Source organism: Lepus europaeus, chromosome 12 (genome assembly GCF_033115175.1).
Source record: "Lepus europaeus isolate LE1 chromosome 12, mLepTim1.pri, whole genome shotgun sequence".
In the NCBI taxonomy this organism is placed as follows: domain Eukaryota; kingdom Metazoa; phylum Chordata; class Mammalia; order Lagomorpha; family Leporidae; genus Lepus; species Lepus europaeus.
Window position 1 is genome coordinate 77206317 of NC_084838.1, and position 21321 is coordinate 77227637.

Genomic DNA, 21321 nt, shown 5'->3' on the forward strand with positions numbered 1-21321 from the left:
CTGCTCCGCTCCAGCCTGGCGTTGTCATGTGGGAAAGTGGCCTTGGTGCCGCCAGACTTTGAACTTTTTTCACACGAGGGCGGAGGCCCAGGGTTGACGTCAGTGGGTTGACACAAGGCGCTCACAGGCCCTATCTGCCCACAGGTTTACCACAGTTGTGCATTTTCTCCAAGTTGTAAGCAGAAGATCCACTCCTTGCCTGTGTTCCTTTCTCTTCCCAGGCCATTACATTTATGTGGATACCTCCTTTGCCAAGCAGGGAGAGAAAGCCGTGCTGCTAAGTTCAGACTTGCAGGCTGAGGAATGGAGCTGCCTCCGCTTGGTCTACCAGATAACCGCGTCGTCAGAGCTTCTATCAGAGCCCAGCCAGCTGAACCTCTACTTGAGATTTGAAGACGAAAGCTTTGATCGCTTGCTTTGGTCGGCTAGGGAACCTTCTGATAGCTGGCTCATAGCCAGCTTGGATTTACAAAACAGTCCCAAGAAATTCAAGGTAGGTGGAGTTTAGGAAGCAGGTGCAGGGCTTATTATGTATGGTTTATACTGATTGAGATCTTATGAAAACTGTGTCATTGAGGTGAGTTGTGTCCTGCACTGGGATGTGATGTTTCACAAGAGACAAATCATGGAAGACTATTAGCAATGTAAATTTATAGCTTGTGTATTCTGTGAAAGAGCCTCTTCAGAGATTTCTTTCCCATCCATTTAAATGGAATTTCTGTAACAATCTAAATGGGCCTTAAACCAACCTCTTCAAAGGAAATGGATTTTCTAACAGGCTTAGGGGAATACTCTCATTTCTAATCATTTTGTTGCACCCTTCTAAATTGGGTTTGATATGTGTCTATGTTATCTTCCTAATGGTTTATTTGCTACAACTTTTGAACGAAACATGAACAGCAATAAGAGGAAAAATGAAAATACTTTGAAATAATAAAGGTCATGTTCTATTTCCTTTTCAAAAGGGAAATTGCTTCACCAGAAGGTAGAGAATGTGAGACAAAGTCGGGTGTGGATTGCAGTAGGGAGAGAGGCTGGGATCTGGACTTTCGTGGCCATGAGGTGTGAGGTTTTGCAAGAATCATCACAAAAACTTTCTCCATGCATAGTTCACTTTTCTTTTTTTAAAAAAAGATTTGTTTATTTATTTTAAAGTCAGAGTTACACAGAGAGGAGAGGCAGAGAGAGAGAGGTCTTCCATCCAATGGTTCACTCCCCAGATGGATGCAATGGCCAGAGCTGTGCCAATCCGAAGCCAGGAGCTTCTTCCAGGTCTCCCACATGGATGCAGGGGCCCAAGGAATTGGGCCATCTTCTGCTACTTTCCCAGGCACATTAGCAGGGAGCTGGACCGGAAGTGGAGCAGCTGGGTCTTGAATTGGCGCCCATATGGGATGCCGGTGCTTCAGGCCAGGGCATTAACCCACTGCGCCACAGTGCCAGCCCCCCTAGTTTACTTTTCCATTCATGCCCTGTCCCTCTTCTTGGGAGAGTTTTGAAATACCGCACTCTCCCATAGCCCCTCTCTGTTTGGAATCCCTCTCCTTTGGGCAGTAGCTGAGGGAAGGAGGATTGGCATCTGAGTCTCCTGTTTCACAACGTCCTCCCAATGGTTATCACATCCCAAATCTACCAGCTTAGTTGCAAGCTATCAGGCTAAAACCGCAAGGAAAAGCTCTAACTTTCAGACACAAGACTACACATGCATTGTAACAACCCTGACAGTCAGCCAGGCATCTCTTTGTCCATTGTGTGAAAATGTCAATGTTTTCATTAATTCAGAAACAATTTACGAGCCTCCTCTGTCTCAGGTGATCTCCCACTGTGCTGTCAGTGTGCTGTTTCTTGCCTTTTCCTCCAAAGGACTTTTTTTTTTAACCCCAAATTCTCTGCCTTCCATTCCTGACGATTCTCAGTATGAATTTCCTCACCATCTATGACCAACTGGTTCTGCTACAGTGCTCGAGAAGGTGGCATTGGGACAACAGATGACAGCTGACCCCAAGCTTCTATTGAATACCTTCCTCAAAGTTCGGAGTCCACATGTGTGTGTTTATGTATGTGGGCACACACACATTCTTTTAATAAATTGCCTAGTGAGATCAGTATCCAATAGGAATGAGTTAAGACTAACAATCCCGAACAGCTCCTGACTGCTGGCTGAAAACTAACCCAGGGAAACTCAGTGTTTAGATGTCTAACTCCCCTGCTTCCCCATGTGTTGTGCAGATTTTAATAGAAGGTGTACTAGGACAAGGGAACACAGCCAGCATCGCACTCTTTGAAATCAAGATGACAACCGGCTACTGTCTTGGTGAGTTTTGTTTTCATTGTATCAGAACATGAATCTGTTTCTAAAGTCCACTGTTGCCAGAATTAATTGAATCGATCCCAAAGATCAAGTATTTTTACAAAATAAACCGCATATAACGCACAGTGGTTGAAGTTCTTTCCTGGGCTCACTTGAATGCTGTATGTGTTCCTGTCTCATTAGCATAGGTAAATTATTAGCATAGGAAGGCTCATTAGCATGTACCTGGACTGGCAGGTTCCTGAAAGCAAAGTTGATGCAACAGTATAAACTCAGAGTTGCCACCTTGCCCTCAACCTGTTCTTATCAAAATAATTACCACATTGCTGTAAACTTGGCTTTGGTAGCATCTGCCAGAGAAGCAGGCATTGTATTAACCCCTTTCCTCCATTTTGCTGTTGGCACACCATTGCCCCTCTCAGAGTGGCAGTTGTCACTTACATTGCACTGGAGGGGGTTAGGTGGGTGTCTGTCATGTGCCAGCTTTCAAGAGTGTAAAGACAGGACCGTACTGGCCAATGGCTGCTCACCATCTCCTTGCCTGCTACTGAAGCAATGTCTGCATACCAGGGCACTTAAAACGTTCCTAGGAAATGAAATGAAAAGGTGTTTATTTTGGCGCAAAAAATTTTGATATCCATGCATATTTTCAGAATAAGCTCTTTCTGTGAGCACTGACAGTACTTGAAGGTGGAGTGCAGAGGAAGAGAACAGGGAGTCTAAACTGATTCCAAACAAAAAAATGTGGGGAGGCCTTTGCTAATTCCTGGGGTCTCACTTCTCTGTTTTGGCTTCCAATGCTGTCTCTGATAAGTGAGAGAAAGTAGACTGGAAGAGTGAGTGCTTCCTGAAGACAAGGTGAGTGTAGGCCCAAGCTCCCTTCCTGCACCTCCATCCGGTCTTCATTCCATGTGGCATGTGCGTGGGGCATGGACAGTACACAGCTGGCTCAGTCAACTCACTGAGCCCCTAAGCCTCTGTTTCTTCACCTGTGAAATGGGCACAAAATGCTTCCCTCGTTGGACTCTCAGGAGGACTACTGAGATCGTGGCTATAAAGGTGGTTGGTCCAGGGCTGGGCCCTGAAGAAATACTGATTGCTTTTCTCCAAATGATTTGGCGGCTTCTGGCTTGTTTATAACACAAAAGGTGTCAACACTTCTATCTTGCTAAACTCTGTGGACTTGCTTCTCACCTCTCCTTTCTTTCTGGGCACTGTCTCTGCTTTTCGTGTTCTTCATCTGCCAATGAGGTTAATAATAGTACCTACCTCCTGAGGCTGTCTGGAAGATGAAATAAGTTAATTCATATACTGTGTTCAGAATAGTGCTTGGAGCATTGGGGAATAGTTTGCTTTTTAATATGCCCTGTGACAGCCGTTGGCATGGCACACTGGGCATTGCTTAGCAGACACTGCAATGGAAAAGGTGGAAATGAAAATCTTGAGAACTTCCAATGCCTGCTAATGTCAGAGCGCATTGGTAACTGTGGAGCTGGGATCCTGGTGGGAAGGTAGATACGGGGTATACGCTACCTGAGTGATCTGAAGAGAGCTTATTAAAGACACCACAAAGGTGTGAATGCTAAACTGGGGAAGGATAGCACTGTGACCCTGGCGCAGTACAAATGGTGACTCAGGAGCTGTTACCCTCCTTTGTCTGAAGGGGCAAGGATGGATGAGCCACTGGAGCCTGGAGACAGTCACCGTATGGTGAGGGCTACTTGACGGGGCTGCGCCCTCAGTCTAGGAACACAGCCAATCTACGTGATCAGCAGAGACGGCGTTGGGGGAATCAGCCCCTGATCTCATCCTCCCTCCACCCTCCAGTGGTGAAACCATAGGAAGCTGGACGTCAGGAGAGCCCTTTGATCCACCCCTTCAGGGCAACCTCTGGAGGGCGGTGCAGGTGCAGAGGGCAGAGGGTGGTTGCAGGGGCCAGTGGTGAATGATGGGCACCCTCATCCCTCCTATTTTTGATGTCAGGATTATGAGGGTCAGTGGAGGCCCTAGTTTATGAGTTTCTTGTTCCCACTAATGGAGTTGTGGGTGGGGAGCAATGTATCTGTGCAGCCATGGCATTGCCGCTTAAAGGGGGAGTGGGCGCATCTTTTTTCCTCTGTCTCTTCTCCACTCGATAACTGCAGAAGGGGCCCATAGCCTGGACTCTGCCTGCCCTGCCTGTTCTGACTGAGTTCTCATTGATAAGAGAAATGGGAATTTTAGCCTCTAGGAATCGTGCTTCTTGACTCTGGGCCTCTTGTTCACCATAGAACAACAGTGAGTAGAAGACTGGGCTGCCACGCTCAAGAAAGGGTGGCAGGCAGCTTTCTGGTGCTGACAGCATCATCCTAAATAGTGTTTTTAAGCAGAGGGAGCTGACAAAAATAGCTTGTGTTGAGCATGACCTTGTACCTGACCCTGCACTGGGAGCTGTCCACACCCATGTCAGTGCTGGGAATGGGAATGGTGTACCCATTTCACATAAGGAACCAGACGCCAACAGAGGTGATGAGTCACACTGCAAACCACATGGCTGAGAAGTGGAAGGGCCACAAATCAGAGGATGACTGTGAGTTCAATGTTTTTGAAAGATTCATTTATTTATTTATTTGAAAGAGTTACAGAGAGAGAGAGTGAGAGAGAGAGAGATCCATCAGCAGGTTCACTCCTCAGGTGGCTATAATGATAGGGGACTGGGTTAGGCCAAAGCCAGGAACTTTGGGCTTTTCCCAGTTCTCGCACATGGGTGGCAGGAACCCAAACACCTGGGCCATCTTCTGCTGCTTTTCCCAGGCCCTTAGCAGGGAGTCAAATCAGAAGTGGAGCAGCCAGGATGCAAACTGGTACCCATATGGGCTGCTGGCATCACAGACAGTGACTTTACCCACTATACCACGATGCCAGCCCCATGGGAGCTCAAGTCTTGATTCACTGAAGAATCTTTTTCATTCTCCTTGGCCGGCATTGCCTAGCAATGTCCTGTCTCGAGGTTCTGGTGTCTCATCCTCCCTTGCCCCTTCAGACAAAGGAGGGTAACAGCTCCTGAGTCACCGCATGTACTGGGCCTGGGTCACCTAGCAGTGATGGTACAGTGGGCATGGAAGAGAGAATCCTCTGAATTTCCAAGTCTGCAGTGAGTCGGGGCAGACCGGGTGCCACCGAGTCTATATGACATGGGTTTTTTTGTTTCTTCCTGTAGAGTGCGACTTTGAAGAAAATCATCTCTGTGGTTTTGTGAACCGCTGGAACCCCAATGTGAACTGGTTTGTCGGAGGAGGAAGCATTCGGAACTCTCACTCCATCCTGCCACAGGATCACACCTTCAAGAGTGAAATGGGTGAGCTGAGGATGCATAGGGTCCTTTCCCCAGGATGAGTCTTTCAGCCATCTCCTCCACCCCCCCGTATTGACCTAACTTCCATCAACAGAGGAGGGAGGACGGGGAGCAGGAACAGGGAGGCCTGGTGGGAGGGTAAGGAAGAGAAACAAGTGAGAGGGAGACGCACCGCCGGTGTGAGCGTCATATCCAAAGAAAAGGCCACCTGGTTAGAAACTGTTCTTTACCTGTGCTTCCAGCGTTCACATTTCTGTATCACCCTTTATTTTCTAATCTCTTTTTTTATGTAAAAGTTCTTATTTGCAAAGACAAGACTGGAGTAATCCCAGGGTTACTTTTCACTAAAAATAGATTGAAGGACAGGAACAAGTCCTTAAGAGCTTCTCAAGTGGCCCCAAGGATTCTGAATGTGTGCAATGGGGCCCCCTGCTGGCCAAGTAGGCTGGCTCTCTGCAAGGTAAATGGGACAAAGTTGAGTGAAATCAGCTGGCTTTGAGATAGAGGAACTTCCACACAAGGGAAACAAGAGTTCCCCTGCCCTGTGGGCTTTCGGTGCGCTCACCTGGATCTTCGTAGACTTTCTAAAAGCCTGAGTCTCCCCATATTGTAAGACAGTCTAGCCCTCAACTCCAAGGCCTTCTCCAGTGAGTGAGAGGATTCTAGTGGCTAGGAATTTTGCTTCTGCAGCACATAGTGACATTTCCCCTTTTGATCCTTTCCATGTGGATACTGAAGTGATTGTATTAGTCAGGTTTGCATTACTACAGTGAGATACCTGAGGCAACTAGCTTTAGAAAGCAAAAATGTTTATTTAGCTCACAGTTTTGGAAGTTCAAGTCCAAGGTCAGACAGCTCCATTTGTTTGGCATCTGGTGAGGGCAGCAGTTGGTGATGACAGAGCATGTGCAAGGTAAGGACGACATGTAAGCCAGTTAGCATAAAGAGTGGTTGGGCCCAAACTCAGGCTTTCAACACCAGCACTTGTGAGAATTACCTCTGAAGCCACATCTCAATGACCCAAGGACCTCTCGCTAGACTCCACATCTAAACACCACAGTTGGGTTTCCATCCTTAAGTATCACTAACTTAGGACTTTGAGATTAAAGTCTTGAAAATAACAGTGAGCTACTCAATCCCAATAAATTGCTGATGGTGACATGCCTGATGACATGAGTTTCATTACATTTTCCCTCAGTGTACATTATCTTCATCTGAATATTTTTAACCATATCTCCAGATTTTCTTTGGACATGCTCTTCCAATAGTTTACCCTCTGCATGGTCTTCGTTCTGACCTTATTGTCCTCTTTCCTCTCACTGTATCTTTCTTTATACCCAGAATCTCAGATTCAGTTTCCTATAATGGCCAGACTGATAACAGATGCACGAGACGTGTGGGCTGCGTGAGCACTGTGGCAACCTTGCGAGGAGAGACTGTGCAAATAGACTGCTCAGCTACAATGGGTTGCTGTCATGTGAAAATGCAAACCTGGGTTGCCAACTCTTTAGATTTTTTTAACTCCCCAACTTTTTTTTCTTCTTCTTCTTCTTCTTCTTTTTTTTTTTTTTTTTTTTTTTTTTGACAGGCAGAGTGGATAGTGAGAGAGAGAGACAGAGAGAAAGGTCTTCCTTTTTGCTGTTGGTTCACCCTCCAATGGCCGCTGCAGCCAGCACATTGTGCTGATCCGAAGCCAGGAGCCAGGTGCTTCTCCTGGTCTCCCATGCAGGTGCAGGACCCAAGCACTTGGGCCATCCTCCACTGTCTTCCCAGGCCATAGCAGAGAGCTGGCCTGGAAGAGGGGCAACCGGGATAGAATCTGGTGCCCCAACCAGGACTAGAACCCGGTGTGCCGGCGCCGCAAGGCAAACTCCCCAACTTTTAAAAGTTGGTCAATATTTTCTTTAAAAACACTGTTTGGACCTACAGCACACATCTGCAGGTCAGATCCAATTATCCAAAACTTCTGTTTTGTAAACTTTGTTTTACAGATTTGTTTTTCCTTGTAAATCTGTCTAGACTTCTTAAAACAAAATACTTGGAAATAATCACATATAAAAAGACCAGAATCCTATGGGAATTATGTGTTTAGGTCAATCCAATTTGGGCTCTAGCATTTTCATTCATCTGCCCCTATGTTAGGTATCACAGGGAAAATTATGATTAAGATAATGAGTTTGTGGGACCAGTGTTGTGGCATAGCAGAAAAAGCTACTGCCTGTGACATGGGCATCCCATGTGGTCACCAGTTCTTATCATGGCTGCTCCACTTCCAACCCAGCTCCCTGCTGATGGCCCTGCTGATGGCAGCAGAAGATGGCCCAAGTGTTTGGGCCCCTGCTATCCACTTGGGAGACCTGGATGAAGCTCCAGACTCCTGGCTTCATCTTGGCCCAGCGCTGGCCATTGTGACCATCTGGGGAGTGAACCAGCAGATGGAAGATTTCTCTTATTTCTCCTACTCTCTCTGTAACTCTGACTTTCAAGCTAAATGAATAAAAAATTTTTCTAAAGCCAGTTTTCTGTGGGCCCTGCCCAACTTAAGGGAACACACATTAAAGGAAGGGAAAGAGGTTTCTCCCACAAACAGATGGCACACAAGGCAGTGTGTGTCAAATGCCAAACGAGTAGCTTCCTTTCTCCCTTCACTCCAAAAGACAGGTGCTGTGATTCAGAGACGAAAGAGCTAACATACTGCTTGGATGTCCTGGAAGACACTAGAGCAACAAGTAGACTGTTGGAAGGGTGGGGTGATTGACAGGCAGAGTCCTGAGAGAGCAGGAGCAGTGGTAACTCCAAGGGACAAGTGGAGGAGAGATGTGGCTGAAACAGCAAGGCGGGGACAAAGGCCAGGCAAGAGATTTAACCTTTATGTTATCATTGTTTTAAAGACTTATTTATTTATTTGAAATACAGAGTTACAGAGAGGCAGAGGCAGAGGCAGAGAGAGAGGGAGAGAGAGAGAGATCTTCCATCTGCTGGTTCATTCCCCAAATGGCCACATCGGCTAGAGCTGCACCGACCCAAAGCCAGGAGTCAGGAGTTTCTTCCAGGTCTCCCACATGGGTGCAGGGGCCCAAGCACTTGGGCCATCTTCTACTGCTTTCCCAGGTCATAGCAGAGAGATGGATCAGAAGTGGAGCAGCTGAGACTCAAACCAGTACCCATATGGGATGCCAGTGCTGCCAGCAGCTTTACCCGGTACGCCACAGCACTGGCCACTAACCTTTATGTTATTGACATGGAGAGGCCATTGGAGGTCTTTAAGCATGAGTGAGGTGCCATTACACAATGTGTTTCTGTGGACCAGACTCACAGTAGAGAGAGAACCAAAATGTGTGGAACAGGAGAGCCCCAGATACTGTTTTGTTAGATATATTTGGAGTCACTAAGTCAACAGCTGAGATAAGTAGAATGCCCAGTGTTTTCACTTCCTATTTTTAAAAGTAAGATTTAGCACTTGTGACAGTGACAAAAGCTTGGCATTTCCCAATGTATAGCCCATATTTTGGCTGTGAAGATACATGACCCATCTCCTCTTGCAGCTACCGTAAGAATCACAAATGAGCGTTCTGCATAGTCAATGATAACCAGACATGGCAGGGTGGCACATGACTGCATGAATATTTTAGAAGACAGTTGGGTTTGCTCAAAGCAATGAAATGCCACAACCTCTATAGTGAAGCCACCAGCACTCTTGGGATTTCACAAAAGAAAGCCAGGTGACTTTTGCTTCGTTTATGGAAAGAGGGCTGGTTTTGAGATTGTTTTTCAGTCAGTCTAAAGGATCTGATAGGAGGAATGGAAAGGATCTTGGAAGGCCAATGGATTAAAATTGCAATTAGCCTTGGTGTCATTATCAAAGGAGCGGACTTAAGTATGAGGAAGTGTTAGAGAACTTTCCTCAAATCACTTAAAAATTAGCTCCAAATTCAACTCCTCTGGGAAGCCAGTATCATGAGCCATGGTTTCAAAAATCAGTGCATCATTTTTCATCCTCAAGAAGGCAAGGCCCAGCTGGCTAGGGAGCACAGGGATTTCCTAGGCGAGGGAACAGACATGGAATAATGTCAAGACATGCACTTGACTTGGATCCCTGCACGCCATCCACCCTTTGAAGCGTGTAATACCCATAGTCCTTCCTCACTCTCATCTGTGAACCAAAGCATATTCTGGCCATATTTGTGTCAGTAGGGCTAGAAAAAAAAAGAGCACTAGGCTAGGAGTCAGAATACTTGTGAGCAATCCCTCAACTCCTCAGTCTCCATTGGCCTGTTTGCCACGGAGGAGCTCCATGATTTGTAAGATGCCTTTGAGCTCTTCCCTCTTTGCCCTAATGCCTACATCAAAATCCACAAATTCTCCACCCTCTGAGAACTGTCAAAAAAGATTTGAGTATTTATAAGTAAACTATACTTGGTAATTGAATGAAAAAAAAAAAAAAACAGAGAGAACCAAAAGCATTCAAGGGTGAGAAAAAGAGGACCTGGCTTTTCTAGTGTCTTAACCGGGATACTCAGAAGGCACTGTGGTTCTGTTACCCCGAGGAGCACTTGCTGCCCGGGGGCTGTCACTCCTGCCACGGGCACTTGCCAGTCTTCTCCTCCCCCACTCCATCTTCCCCTCCCACCTTCCTCTCTCCATTTCCCCATTCTTTCTCCTCTCCCTTGGCTATTCTGAAACACCTTCCAAAAGTAGGCAGCTTTGCCCACCGGCCTTGACGTCAACACTGAAAGCTAAAGAAGCAGCTGACCCTAGGGCTAGAGGGAAACATTCTGAAGAGACCTCCCATCTCCCTTCCAGCCATCCAAGAAGCCATAGTCAATCCCATCAGAACCTGGACACCAGAATGAAGCATCTTCATTGATCACCTGCTTATTCACTCATCCATTCATTCAACAAACACATGATGTGCACTTTTTGTATGTCAGGTGTTCTTGCATACCCTGATCATACAGAAGTAGTCACTGGCCTCAAAGAGATCATAGGAACCAACTTCTTAAGATGCTGTCCCCAGAATTCCAGTTCTCTTGTTTATTATCTTCCTGTGAGAGAAGAAGGGTGATATGTGATAAGATTAGCCAGGGAAACCCCAAGTCAAAGAAACCTAAATGGATTTCTTCATTTCAGGACTCCTTACTGCCATTAATGTAGTCCTGTGCTGCTGTGTGTTACAGCATTTCCCAAATGGTCTGAGCTTCAAAATGCTATGTAAAATGCATAGTGATGGAGAAGTCTTTCCCCTGTATAGCATGGGGCTAAAAAAGATGTGTTTTACAGATTCTAAAGCATTTTATTTGAAGAATGCCATGTATATGACTCAAAGGTTTACCCAGGATCACTCTTGGAAAAAAAAATAAAAAAACAATGTTCTCAAAAAGAAAGAGGTTGCCTCTGTTAGTAGATTGGCCTTCTACAGGGTGTATTGATTTCCTATGAACTCTATCAATTTCGGTGACAAGGTAGAGATGAAATGGTTCAGATGTCTGCCTACAGCAGCAGATTTTGCTCTGTGTGAACTCATCGCACATGCACCTGTATAACTGGAAGCAGCTTTGCCTTTCCTCCTGGGTAGAAACTAGAGAAATGCACAGCAGAGAACAGGGGGAACCAGCTGGGTGCCTGCCCAGGAGCTGAAGAAATTAGGGGATGTCCTCCCAGGAGGGCGCTGGTCTTTCTGTTGTAGAAAATGGAACAGTGAATGCAATTTCTGGAAAAATATGATTTAGATAGGCGTGTTCCTTCATTTGCTTGTATGTTTTTTAACAGTTTGCCTCTAATGGTGAGTCAGAATTTTGAAGTGAGAAATTAAATCTTGTCTAATGAAGGGAATGACTAAAATAACGCGGTAAGAGTAGTGGTGGGATTTCTTTGGAATACTGGAAGGGATATGATTTTATCCTGTTATTTTCCTTCTCGATTCTGATTCATTGTGCACGAGTTCCTTTGTTAATATTTTATGAAGTGAAACAGAATCTTTCAGGAGGTAACCTACTGACAGCTCGGATCATTACTGTTTTCTCCACGCCTTAGCAAAAAAGAGGATGAGTGCTGGAAAAATAATGAGGGCACTTCATTTCTTTGCTGAGATTTTTAAATTCAAGTCTGCTTATGGTGCTGCTCTGAGAGGAACTGGACAGGGTTTCAAAACCTAAATTAAGCTCAGAATTATTTTATTCCACCAAAGACCATGAGATGGATAGATCATCTCTCCTTAATTCATCTGGTTTGGATTGAGCTCAAGCATCGTCTTTTTTTTTTCCTTAAAGAAGTATCCATTTATTTTGAAAGTCATAGTCAGAGAGACAGAGAGAGAATCTTCCATGCACTGGTTCACTCCCCAAATGGCTGGGATGGTCAGAGCTGGGCTGGGCCAAACCCAGGAGCCAGCAGCTTCATCTTGGTCTTCCACATGGGGGCAGGGGCCAAAACACTTGGGCCATCCTCCACCACCCTCCCAGGTGCGTCAGCAGGGAGCTGGACCAGGGTGGAGCAGCCAGGACCTGAACCAGCACCCATATGGGATGCCACAGACAGTGGCTCAACCCACTAAGCCACAGCGCTAGCCCCTCAAACATAATCTTTTTTTTTTTTTTTTGACAGGCAGAGTGGACAGTGGGAGAGAGAGAGACAGAGAGAAAGGTCTTCCTTTGCCGTTGGTTCATCCTCCAATGGCCACCACGGCCGGTGTGCTGCGGCTGGCACACCGCGCTGATCCAAAGGCAGGAGCCAGGTGCTTATCCTGGTCTCCCATGGGGTGCAGGACCAAGCACTTGGGCCATCCTCCACTGCCTTCCTGGGCCATAGCAGAGAGCTGGCCTGGAAGAGGGGCAACTAGGACAGAATCCAGTGCCCTGACCGGGACTAGAACCCGGTGTGCTGGTGCCACAAGGCAGAGGATTAGCCTGTTGAGCCACGGCACCGGCTTAAAACATAATCTTAACAGTAGTTATGCATTCGCCCTCTGCGTTGAACTACTTGGTTCATGGCATAAGCACCTGGTGGGGAAGCAGCTTTGTTTTCTTCTCCTTGCCTTTGTGCAAGCTCTGCTGGATCTCCTGTCCCTGCTGTTGGATGATTTTGCTTTCCAGCCACTTCCAGGTGTTAAGAAATAGCTTCAGTTTCAAGGGTTAAGTTCAGTCAAGTCACAGTCAAGTCACAACTCCATTATCTCACACAGTTCTTCTCTTGCCCCAGCCAGATCATAGAGCAGCAGCAGAGAGAAAGCTTTGCGCTTTGTGTCTCCCCTCATTTTCACTTCGCTCCTCCCTTCCTCTTCTCCTGCTCACCGGGCTGCTTCTGGCTCCTTCAGGGTTGGGAAGACTTCTGGGGGACGGGACAGAAAGCGCAAGGCTGAGGACACTAAGTTGTACTTGCCTGGTGCTGTCTGACCTGGAACCGATGTCTTCATGCTGCAGATGGGCAGATTCTGGCCATTTCTGTCGTCACCGTGGAGGAATCTCACTTTACAGGTGGGACAGTGCACTGTCTGGCTGGCCGTCGAAGACTACCCTTAAGTGCTAGTAAGCAGTGGTGCCCTACAGTAGCCCCTTTCTTTGGGGGTTACTGGGCTGGCAGGCAGGCCTCTTGAGATGAGTTCTTCAAGGCACTGAGCCCAGCCACTTTTTTCTGCCTACTTAGGTGAAGGGAAGACTCGGCGTCTCTGCCCCTTCACCCTCAGAGCTCACTGCAACAGTCCTTCCTGTCCACTCTTCCCCATGGGCCCCTGCCGTCAGCTTCTTGCCTTTAGATGGCTGCAGTCAAGCGTCAGGCACCAGTCTCCACACCCCACAAATTCCGCTTGCCACTGATGAAGTTCTCTCCAGAACCTTGGTGTGCTCAGCTCAAGGCCCGAGCAGTTGCAGAGCCTGGGAGATGTCTGCACATAGGAGAGAGGATGACAGGGACAGGAGATCCTCTCCCCCTTTCACAAGTGACTTCCCTCAGCCCCCTCCCGGGTCAAGGTAAGAAAAGGGGAAACAATCTCCTCTTCCCTTGAGAGGCCGAAAGGAAGCGCATAGAAGGCCAGCTCCATGACAGCTCTTTTTTATTTTTTTTTATTTTTGACAGGCAGAGTGGACAGTGAGAGAGAGAGACAGAGAGAAAGGTCTTCCTTTTTGCCGTTGGTTCATCCTCCAATGGCTGCCGTGGCTGGTGCACTGCGGCCGGTGCACCGCGCAGATCCGAAGGCAGGAGCCAAGTGCTTCTCCTGGTCTCCCATGGGGTGCAGGGCCCAAGGACTTGGGCCATCCTCCACTGCATTCCTGGGCCATAGCAGAGAGCTGGCCTGGAAGACAGGCAACTGGGACAGAATCCAGCACCCCAACCAGGACTAGAACCCGGTGTGGCGGCGCCGCAAGGCGGAGGATTAGCCTGTTGAGCCACGGCGCCGGCCATGACAGCTCTCTTCAAAGACCCTCCTGTCTCCAGTCTCCCTGCCCCAACTCTAGCCTTCTCATGTATACAGGCAGGAGCAGAGAAAGAGCTAAAATTCGTAGAGCTGGCTTGGGTGCCACGTGCTGGCACTTAGCGTATGTGGTCTAGCACCACGCTAGAAAGTAGACGTTCTTGTTAATACCCATTGTTCTTGGCTTTGATGTCTTAGAAGAGATTAGAAGAATTCCCAATTAACAATCATCCTTAAATGCTATATAAAAAGACTGGATTTGCCTTTGCTATACTAAGAGCCACTAGAACCCCTAGAACTAAAGTCGTCAGACTGGTGGCGTGGGGGCAGCCACGTTAACGTGCTGTCTTGGGTGCTGACCTCCAGCGCAGCAGCACGCCAGTGGGTATTTCCATCTGGTGTGTGTTTCTTCAGACCCAGGCAACTCCCTGGCCTATACAACTAGCAACACTGTGGACAATGCAACTGGAGTGCAAATGCGGCCAGCAGGGCTGGGTCTCGGCTGAGTCAGAGAATGCCTTTGGCATCATGGCCAAGACACGGGCAATCTTTGGGGAATGCTGGTCAGCCAGACTGTTTGAAAACAAACAGTGGGGAACTGCCCTCAGAGTTTTCCTAATCCAAGGGAAAATGACTGCCCACCATGGGCCACTGTCTCCACATGAAACATTTCGGTGGTGCAGATGGCTGCTGCCAGACAGAAGGGAAGAGTCCCATTTAGAAGAAGGTGAACAGATACTAGCACTCTCAGCTTCATCCCAGAGGGGACCTGAGCTTTGGTTGGCGTTACTGAGCATCGGGATCTTTCAACTGTTCGAAACTGTTTTGGTACAAACTTCTGGGTGTAATCCATGGTCAGAGAATAACAGATTGGTTCCATTCTGAATACTGAAAAGCGAAGCAGACATGAGAGGAGCAGCAATAAGATTCTTAGTTCTGGCCGGCGCCGTGGCTCAACAGGCTAATCCTCCGCCTTGCGGCGCCGGCACACCGGGTTCTAGTCCTGGTCGGGGCACCGATGCTGTCCCGGTTGCCCCCTCTTCCAGGCCAGCTCTCTGCTGTGGCCAGGGAGTGCAGTGGAGGATGGCCCAAGTGTTTGGGCTCTGCACCCCATGGGAGACCAGGAGAAGCACCTGGCTCCTGCCATCGGAACAGCGCGGTGCACCGGCCACAGTGCGCTACTGTGGCGGCCATTGGAGGGTGAACCAACAGCAAAAGGAAGACCTTTCTCTCTGTCTGTCTCTCACTGTCCACTCTGCCTGTCAAAAAAAAAAAAAAAAAAAAAAAGATTCTTAGTTCTTGGGTTGAGCATTTGGCCTAGTGATTAAGATGGTGCTGAGGATATCTGCCTCCCATATCAGAGTGTCTGTTCTCTCACTCCAGTTGCAGCTTCCAGTTAATGCACACCCTGGAGGCAGCAGGTGATAGTTCATGAACTTGGGTCCCTGCCATCCATGTGGAAGATCTACATTGAGGTCCTGGCTCCCAAATTTGGGCTGGACCAGCCCCAACTATTGCAGGAATTTGGGAAGTGAACCAACAAATGGGATCGATCTCCCTCTCCTTCTCATTCTTCCTCTCCCTCATCTTCTCCCTCTCTGTCCTGCTGAAATTCTTAAAATAACTGCATTTTAAAAGTGAAAGAAAAAATTCTGCTCAATTCTTAATCTCCTGGGAAACCCATTGTCCCCCTGCATGGCCTCTTTCAGAGTTTCAGTAAGTTTTCAGAGTTTTAATACTTTAAACTCTCTGTGGCCTGCAGGATCCTTATGATTTGGGTGATTATCGGATCCTGTCAGTCTCAGCCATCCTACTCAGTCTTAAGGATCTGACAACAATTTCCTCTGGCAGAGGGGTCTGGAAGTTCTGGAATCCTGGGCCAGATAGGAGCATTGGCCTCATTGGGCTGGGCTGGAAACCGCTCATAACACCAGATGCTAGACATAATTTCCCAAGTCCTCCCGGTACCTTCTGTATTCTCTCTAGAAAGGAGCATCACATGGCACCTGCACTCATCCAGCCGTTGGCTCTCTTCCTCGGAGAAGAGCCTGAGTAGCTGTCCTTCCTCCATCCTGGCCTCTAGGGCGGACCCTTGACTGGTGATTTCTGAATTATCCCCACCCCTTCAGGTGAGATGATAATCGTACAATGAGCAACCTTTGTTACTCACTGCATCAGTAAATAGTACCCAGCTTTGGCAGGAAATGAGTGATGCAAAGGAAAAGGGGCGGTGGAGTGTGATCTGGCCTCGTGGCTCCATGTGAGACTTGGCGTCAGCAGTCTTGATCTGATTCCCAGCAGCCTCTCTGACTCACTTTGGGCAGGTCACATTGTGTTTGTTGCATGTTTTGGGGGCCAGAAATATGACTGTGGCTGGCTTGGCCCAGCGTCTTCAGCCCGAGTTGTTAATGAGGCACATCAGCTGCAAATGCACAGATTAGAATATTGTCCACCCAGCAAGTGACTCCATATCCTTTAACCAAGATATCAGATGCCTGGCAGTTGCAAAGATGATAAATTTATAATGGGGATGAGTGTGAGTTCTCCAGGTGAGCACAGTTATGCACTTCAGGAAGGTTTGTGAAGTTTCTCAGATTCACGGAGAGTCTTCTGGAATCCTTGTTGTAGATACTCCTCAGTCTAGGGAGCTGATCTCCCTCTTCTTGGCTATGTCAGTTTGGGCTCTCAATAAGCAGAGACTAAGCTGAGATTAGGTAGGAACAAAATTTGGTGAAAAATGGTTGTCAGGGTCTAAGAAGAAGCCAAGGCCAACATGCTCATTAGGCACAGTGGGCACTGTGTATAGGGGCTGTGACATTTTTTGGGGGTCTGCGAGAGTGTTTTTATTTTAAACATCAGGAGTGGGGGCTAGTGCTGTGGTGTAATAGGCTAAGCCTCCACCTGCACCATTTGGGTGCTGGTTTGTGTCCTGGCTACTCCACCTCTGACCTAGCTCTCTGCTGATGGCCTGGGAAAGCAGTGGAAAATGGCCTAAGTGCTTGGGCCCCTGCACCCACGTGAAAAACCCAGAGGAAGCTCTTGGCTTCTGGCTTCAGATTGGCCCAGCTCTGCATGTTGCGACCATCTGGGGAGTGAACCAGTGGATAGAAGACCTCTATCTGTGTGTGTGTGTGTGTGTCTTCCCCTTTCTGTAACTCTGCCTCTCAAATAAATAGATATATCTTTACAAAAAAGAATTGCAAATAATAATAACTATCCTTTACACAAAAAGAAAAGACTATAGCCCTAGAAACACTGATGGCATTACTTTATTTCATTATAAATATATAAGGCATTTACAGTGTGCCAGGTACATGCTACTCACTTTACACACGTAATTTTCTTTGGTGCTCATACAAATTCCACATTTACTTGTTCCACATCTATGAATTCCACCAACTATGCACTGAAAATGCTTAGATGCGCCAGGTGTTGTGGCACAGCATGTTAAGTCATTGCTTGCAGGGCTTGCATCCCATAACAGAGTACCTGGGATTGCGCCACCTCTACTTCCTATCCAGCTCCCTACTGATATGTCTGGGAGGCAGCAAATGATGGCCAGAGTACTTGGGTTCCTGCCACTCACATAGGAGATCTGGAGGTTCTAGCTCCTGGTTTCAGCCTGGCTTAGCCCTGGCTGTTGCAGGCATTTGGAAAGTGAACCAACAAATGAAAGATTCTCTCTCTCAAGATCTCTCTCTCTCTCTTTTTCATTCGCTCCCACTCTCCCTCCCTTCCTCTCTCTCTCTCTCTCTCTCTCTCTGTCACTCTACCTTTCAAATAAGTAAATAAATCTTTTTTAAAAGAGGAAACTAATTTGGAAAAGAAAATTATGTGTATCCTGAACATGTAAAAACTTTATTTTCATGTCAATATTCCCTAAGTAATACAATGTTTAAAAAATACAATGTAACACCAATTCAAACGTCACTTACACTTACTAGGTATTATAAATAACCTAGAAATGATTTAAAGTATACAGAAAGACCTGGGGTCATTAAATGGAAAGACGGCTCCATCTTATATAAGAGACCTGAGCATCTGCAGTCTGTAGCGTCCCCAGCAGTCCTTGAAGCAGTCCCTCCCAGATGCAGGGGGACAGCTGCTGTATTTGATTCCCATTCCAGACATCAGGAAATTGAGGCCCAGACAAATGCAGAAACTTGTGTAAGGGCCTGGAGCTGGTGGGGAGTAGAGCAGGACTCACACTCAGTTCCCTTCCCAGCCTTCCCCACTCTGCCCCACCTAGAGGCCTCCAGTGGAGGTCAGCCTCCAGGCCTAGAAGCCAACAAGGCCTGCCAGGAGCAACTTCACAAGTTCAAACTCTTATTGCAGTGCCAAGTAGCCTGCATGTTCTATTAACGTGTGCAAACTGCCATCTGGTTTGGCTTCAGAGTCGTTCAAAATGCACACAGGGACATTTTGCACATCCTGTAAAGATGTCCAGGTGGGTCTCCTGCCCTTGGACAACAGATGGACACTGCGTGTGCATGCTCTTGGAAGTGAATCACTCAGCGAAGGCATAGGAGGGTGGCTTCTCGGGTGATGTTCTGTGCCTCCCCAGGAATGGGTTCAGCCTGTGAAAAATCAGGCGCTGTACAAATGACGCCTCTATCTCTCTGTATGTTTTTATTTTTTTTATGCAAAAAGAGCAGGTCTCATCTTGTATTTCACCAAGAACAATAAACCTGGTGGCCTGGCTCCCACCTGCAGTATTTTTCCACTCTTGGCCCAACGTCTTTCACCTGCTTCCTCCCCTGGCTCCCACCAGATTATGTAGAAGCAAACCCCAGGCCCATGCTGTTTCATCTGCAAACCCTTCCCGTCTGATACGTCTTCCTTCTGTGTGATCTCCAGGCCACTACATGTACGTGGACTCCGTTTACGTCAAGCACTTCCAGGAGGTGGCGCAGCTCATCTCCCCCATGACCACGGCGCCCATGTCTGGCTGCCTGTCCTTTTATTACCAGCTCCAGCAGGGGAATGACAACGTCTTCTCCCTCTACACTCGGGATGGCTCCGGCCTCTATGAGGAGATCTGGAAAATGGACGCTCCGGAGAGTGCTGCCTGGAACCTGGCGGAAGTCGAGTTCAGTGCCCCCTATCCCATGGAGGTAGGTATGCAGGGGACCAGTTGTGCCTGTCTGGCCCATGCACAGCTTTGGGGGCCAATACTCTCCCTCCTCAGCGTCAGGTTTCTTTCCTGCTGTACTTCAGTCCTTTTTGTTTTTGTTTTAAGGTGGGCTTATTTAGAATTGTTTTCAACTGTTATTTTAAACAAAAAATATTGTACATAATTATGGGATACCATATGATGTTTTGATACATGTATACTTCATATGATGATCTAATCAGGGTGATGAGTTCATCTGTCACCTCAACATTTATCGTTTGCTTCTGACATTCAAAATCCTTTCTTACAGCTATTTTGTAATGTATAATATATTGTGGTTTTAAAAGCATTTTAAAATTGATTGCAGAGGCAGAGACAGATAAGAGAGAACTTCCCATCTGTTGATTCAACTCCCCCAAGTGCCTGCAACAAGCCAGGGTTGGGCCAGGGCCAAAGCCAGAAGCTGGAAACTCAATCTGGGTCTCCCACGTGAGTGACAGGGACCCAACTACTTGAGCCATCATGGCTGCCTCCCAGGGTCTGCATTAGCAGGAGGCTGGAATCAGGAGCTGGAGCCAAGGATTGAAGCAGCCACTGTGACATAGCTTGCAGGTGTCTTAGCTGCTAGCCTGAAAGCCTGCTGCCTACCACATGTTGTTTGTAGCTGTAGTCAGTCTGCTGTGCACCTGAGCACCAGAACTTACTGTAACTTCACACCCATTGACCAAAGTCCCTTTCCCCTCCCACCCATGCTGTACCTCAGTCTTAATCTTTCTGGTCCCCTCTGCAGCTCCTTCCTCTGTATTCCTTCTGCCTTCTTTCTTTGTCATTTTCATTTTCTAGCAAGAGTATTTTCCATAAGAATAAATGTGAAAAAAAATCCAGTCAACTACCAAGTGTTCTTGGCACGCTGTCCCTCTGAACCCTGCACTGTGGCCGTGGAGATCTCACAGAGGAGCTCCAAGTCCTCTAACCCCAGATCATCCCTGTGCTTCCATTCCTGAGAGCAGTTTTGAAGGCTACCTTGATTTCAGGGAGTTGTCTATCTGTGGGGGAGGGGGGAGAGACTTATTTCATTCTTTGCAGATAAATGTCATAAAATCAGAAATAAACATTTCTTCAATCATCCTGTGTGAGACAGCAGAGTGCTTTGGTTTTAAAGTTACATAAGGGATAAATGTGCAGCACAGAAGAAGTAGAAAATTCAGAGAAGCAAATTAAAAGGCCTTGGGCCAATCCCACAAAGATGAGTACTTGTGACATCTCTATGTTTATTTGCCCTTGTAGACCTGATGCATAGATATCTATATCTATGTATGTTTTTTGGAACTGACTAGTGTATTCAGTACTGACCATCCAACAAAATCCAGATGAAATCATCCCCCATATTTACTGACGACGAAGGAGAAAACAGAATGTCCAAAAAGTTCAACATCTTTTTTCTGGGTCACACAGCTGGTGAATGCCAGAGAGCTTAGGAAAGTTCCTGGACTCAAATATGACCTCCAGCTGGAGGAGGCAGCTCAGCTCTGCCTGCAGACCCTCAGCACCTTGAGCATCAATGGGTGCGGCCCTGTGCCTGCTCTAAGTGTGAGATTGCTGTAAGGACTCGGAGCTGCATGTAGACTCTTCGTTACCATGAGTTACTGGCACCCTCCACTTGTCACTTTGTGCATTTTGCAGTACCTTCTCCAGTGGCCTTTAAAGTGCTAAAGCAGCAGAGTATGCCTCTGGCATCTTCTCACTGTGCCATCTGTGAGCCTGCTGTAGAGCTGCAGAGAACACGGGGGCCAGGTTTTGGCTTCTGACGGGTTCCATCTACTGATGGCGTGCCTGCCACTCCCTGCACCCCATCCCTCTCCTGCTCTTTACCCCCTGGCCCAGCCATCCCAGAAAGAGCAGAGTGCCTTTTGCAGAATGTGAGCTATTTCCTATCCCAAAGTCTGACCAGGCCTTGGTTTGCTCCGGCAGCCCAGTGGAAAGTTTTTAGTGAGTTTGGGTTGCAAGGAGAAAAAGAAACGCATGCATAGCTTCAGGAAATTTTCCTTCTTATCACAATCGAATGAGTCACACACCCAGGCACACTGACAGTGTTTTCTTTACCAGCTCCTTTCGCGCAGCTGTACGCTTCCTGGGCAACATTTGTGGGAGGGCGA

The 21321-nt window shown here is 47.4% G+C and overlaps 1 protein-coding gene across 2 annotated transcripts in view; it reads left to right on the forward strand.

Moving 5' to 3' along the window:
- Window positions 1-21321, forward strand: part of MAMDC2 (MAM domain containing 2) — a 190773-nt gene that overhangs the window by 94205 nt on the left and 75247 nt on the right. For both annotated transcript variants that reach the window (XM_062207076.1, XM_062207077.1), the window contains exons 3-6: window positions 222-493; window positions 2230-2314; window positions 5511-5648; window positions 18910-19166. In XM_062207076.1, coding sequence (XP_062063060.1) covers window positions 222-493; window positions 2230-2314; window positions 5511-5648; window positions 18910-19166 — 752 coding nt within the window. The remainder of the gene's footprint in view (window positions 1-221; window positions 494-2229; window positions 2315-5510; window positions 5649-18909; window positions 19167-21321) is intronic.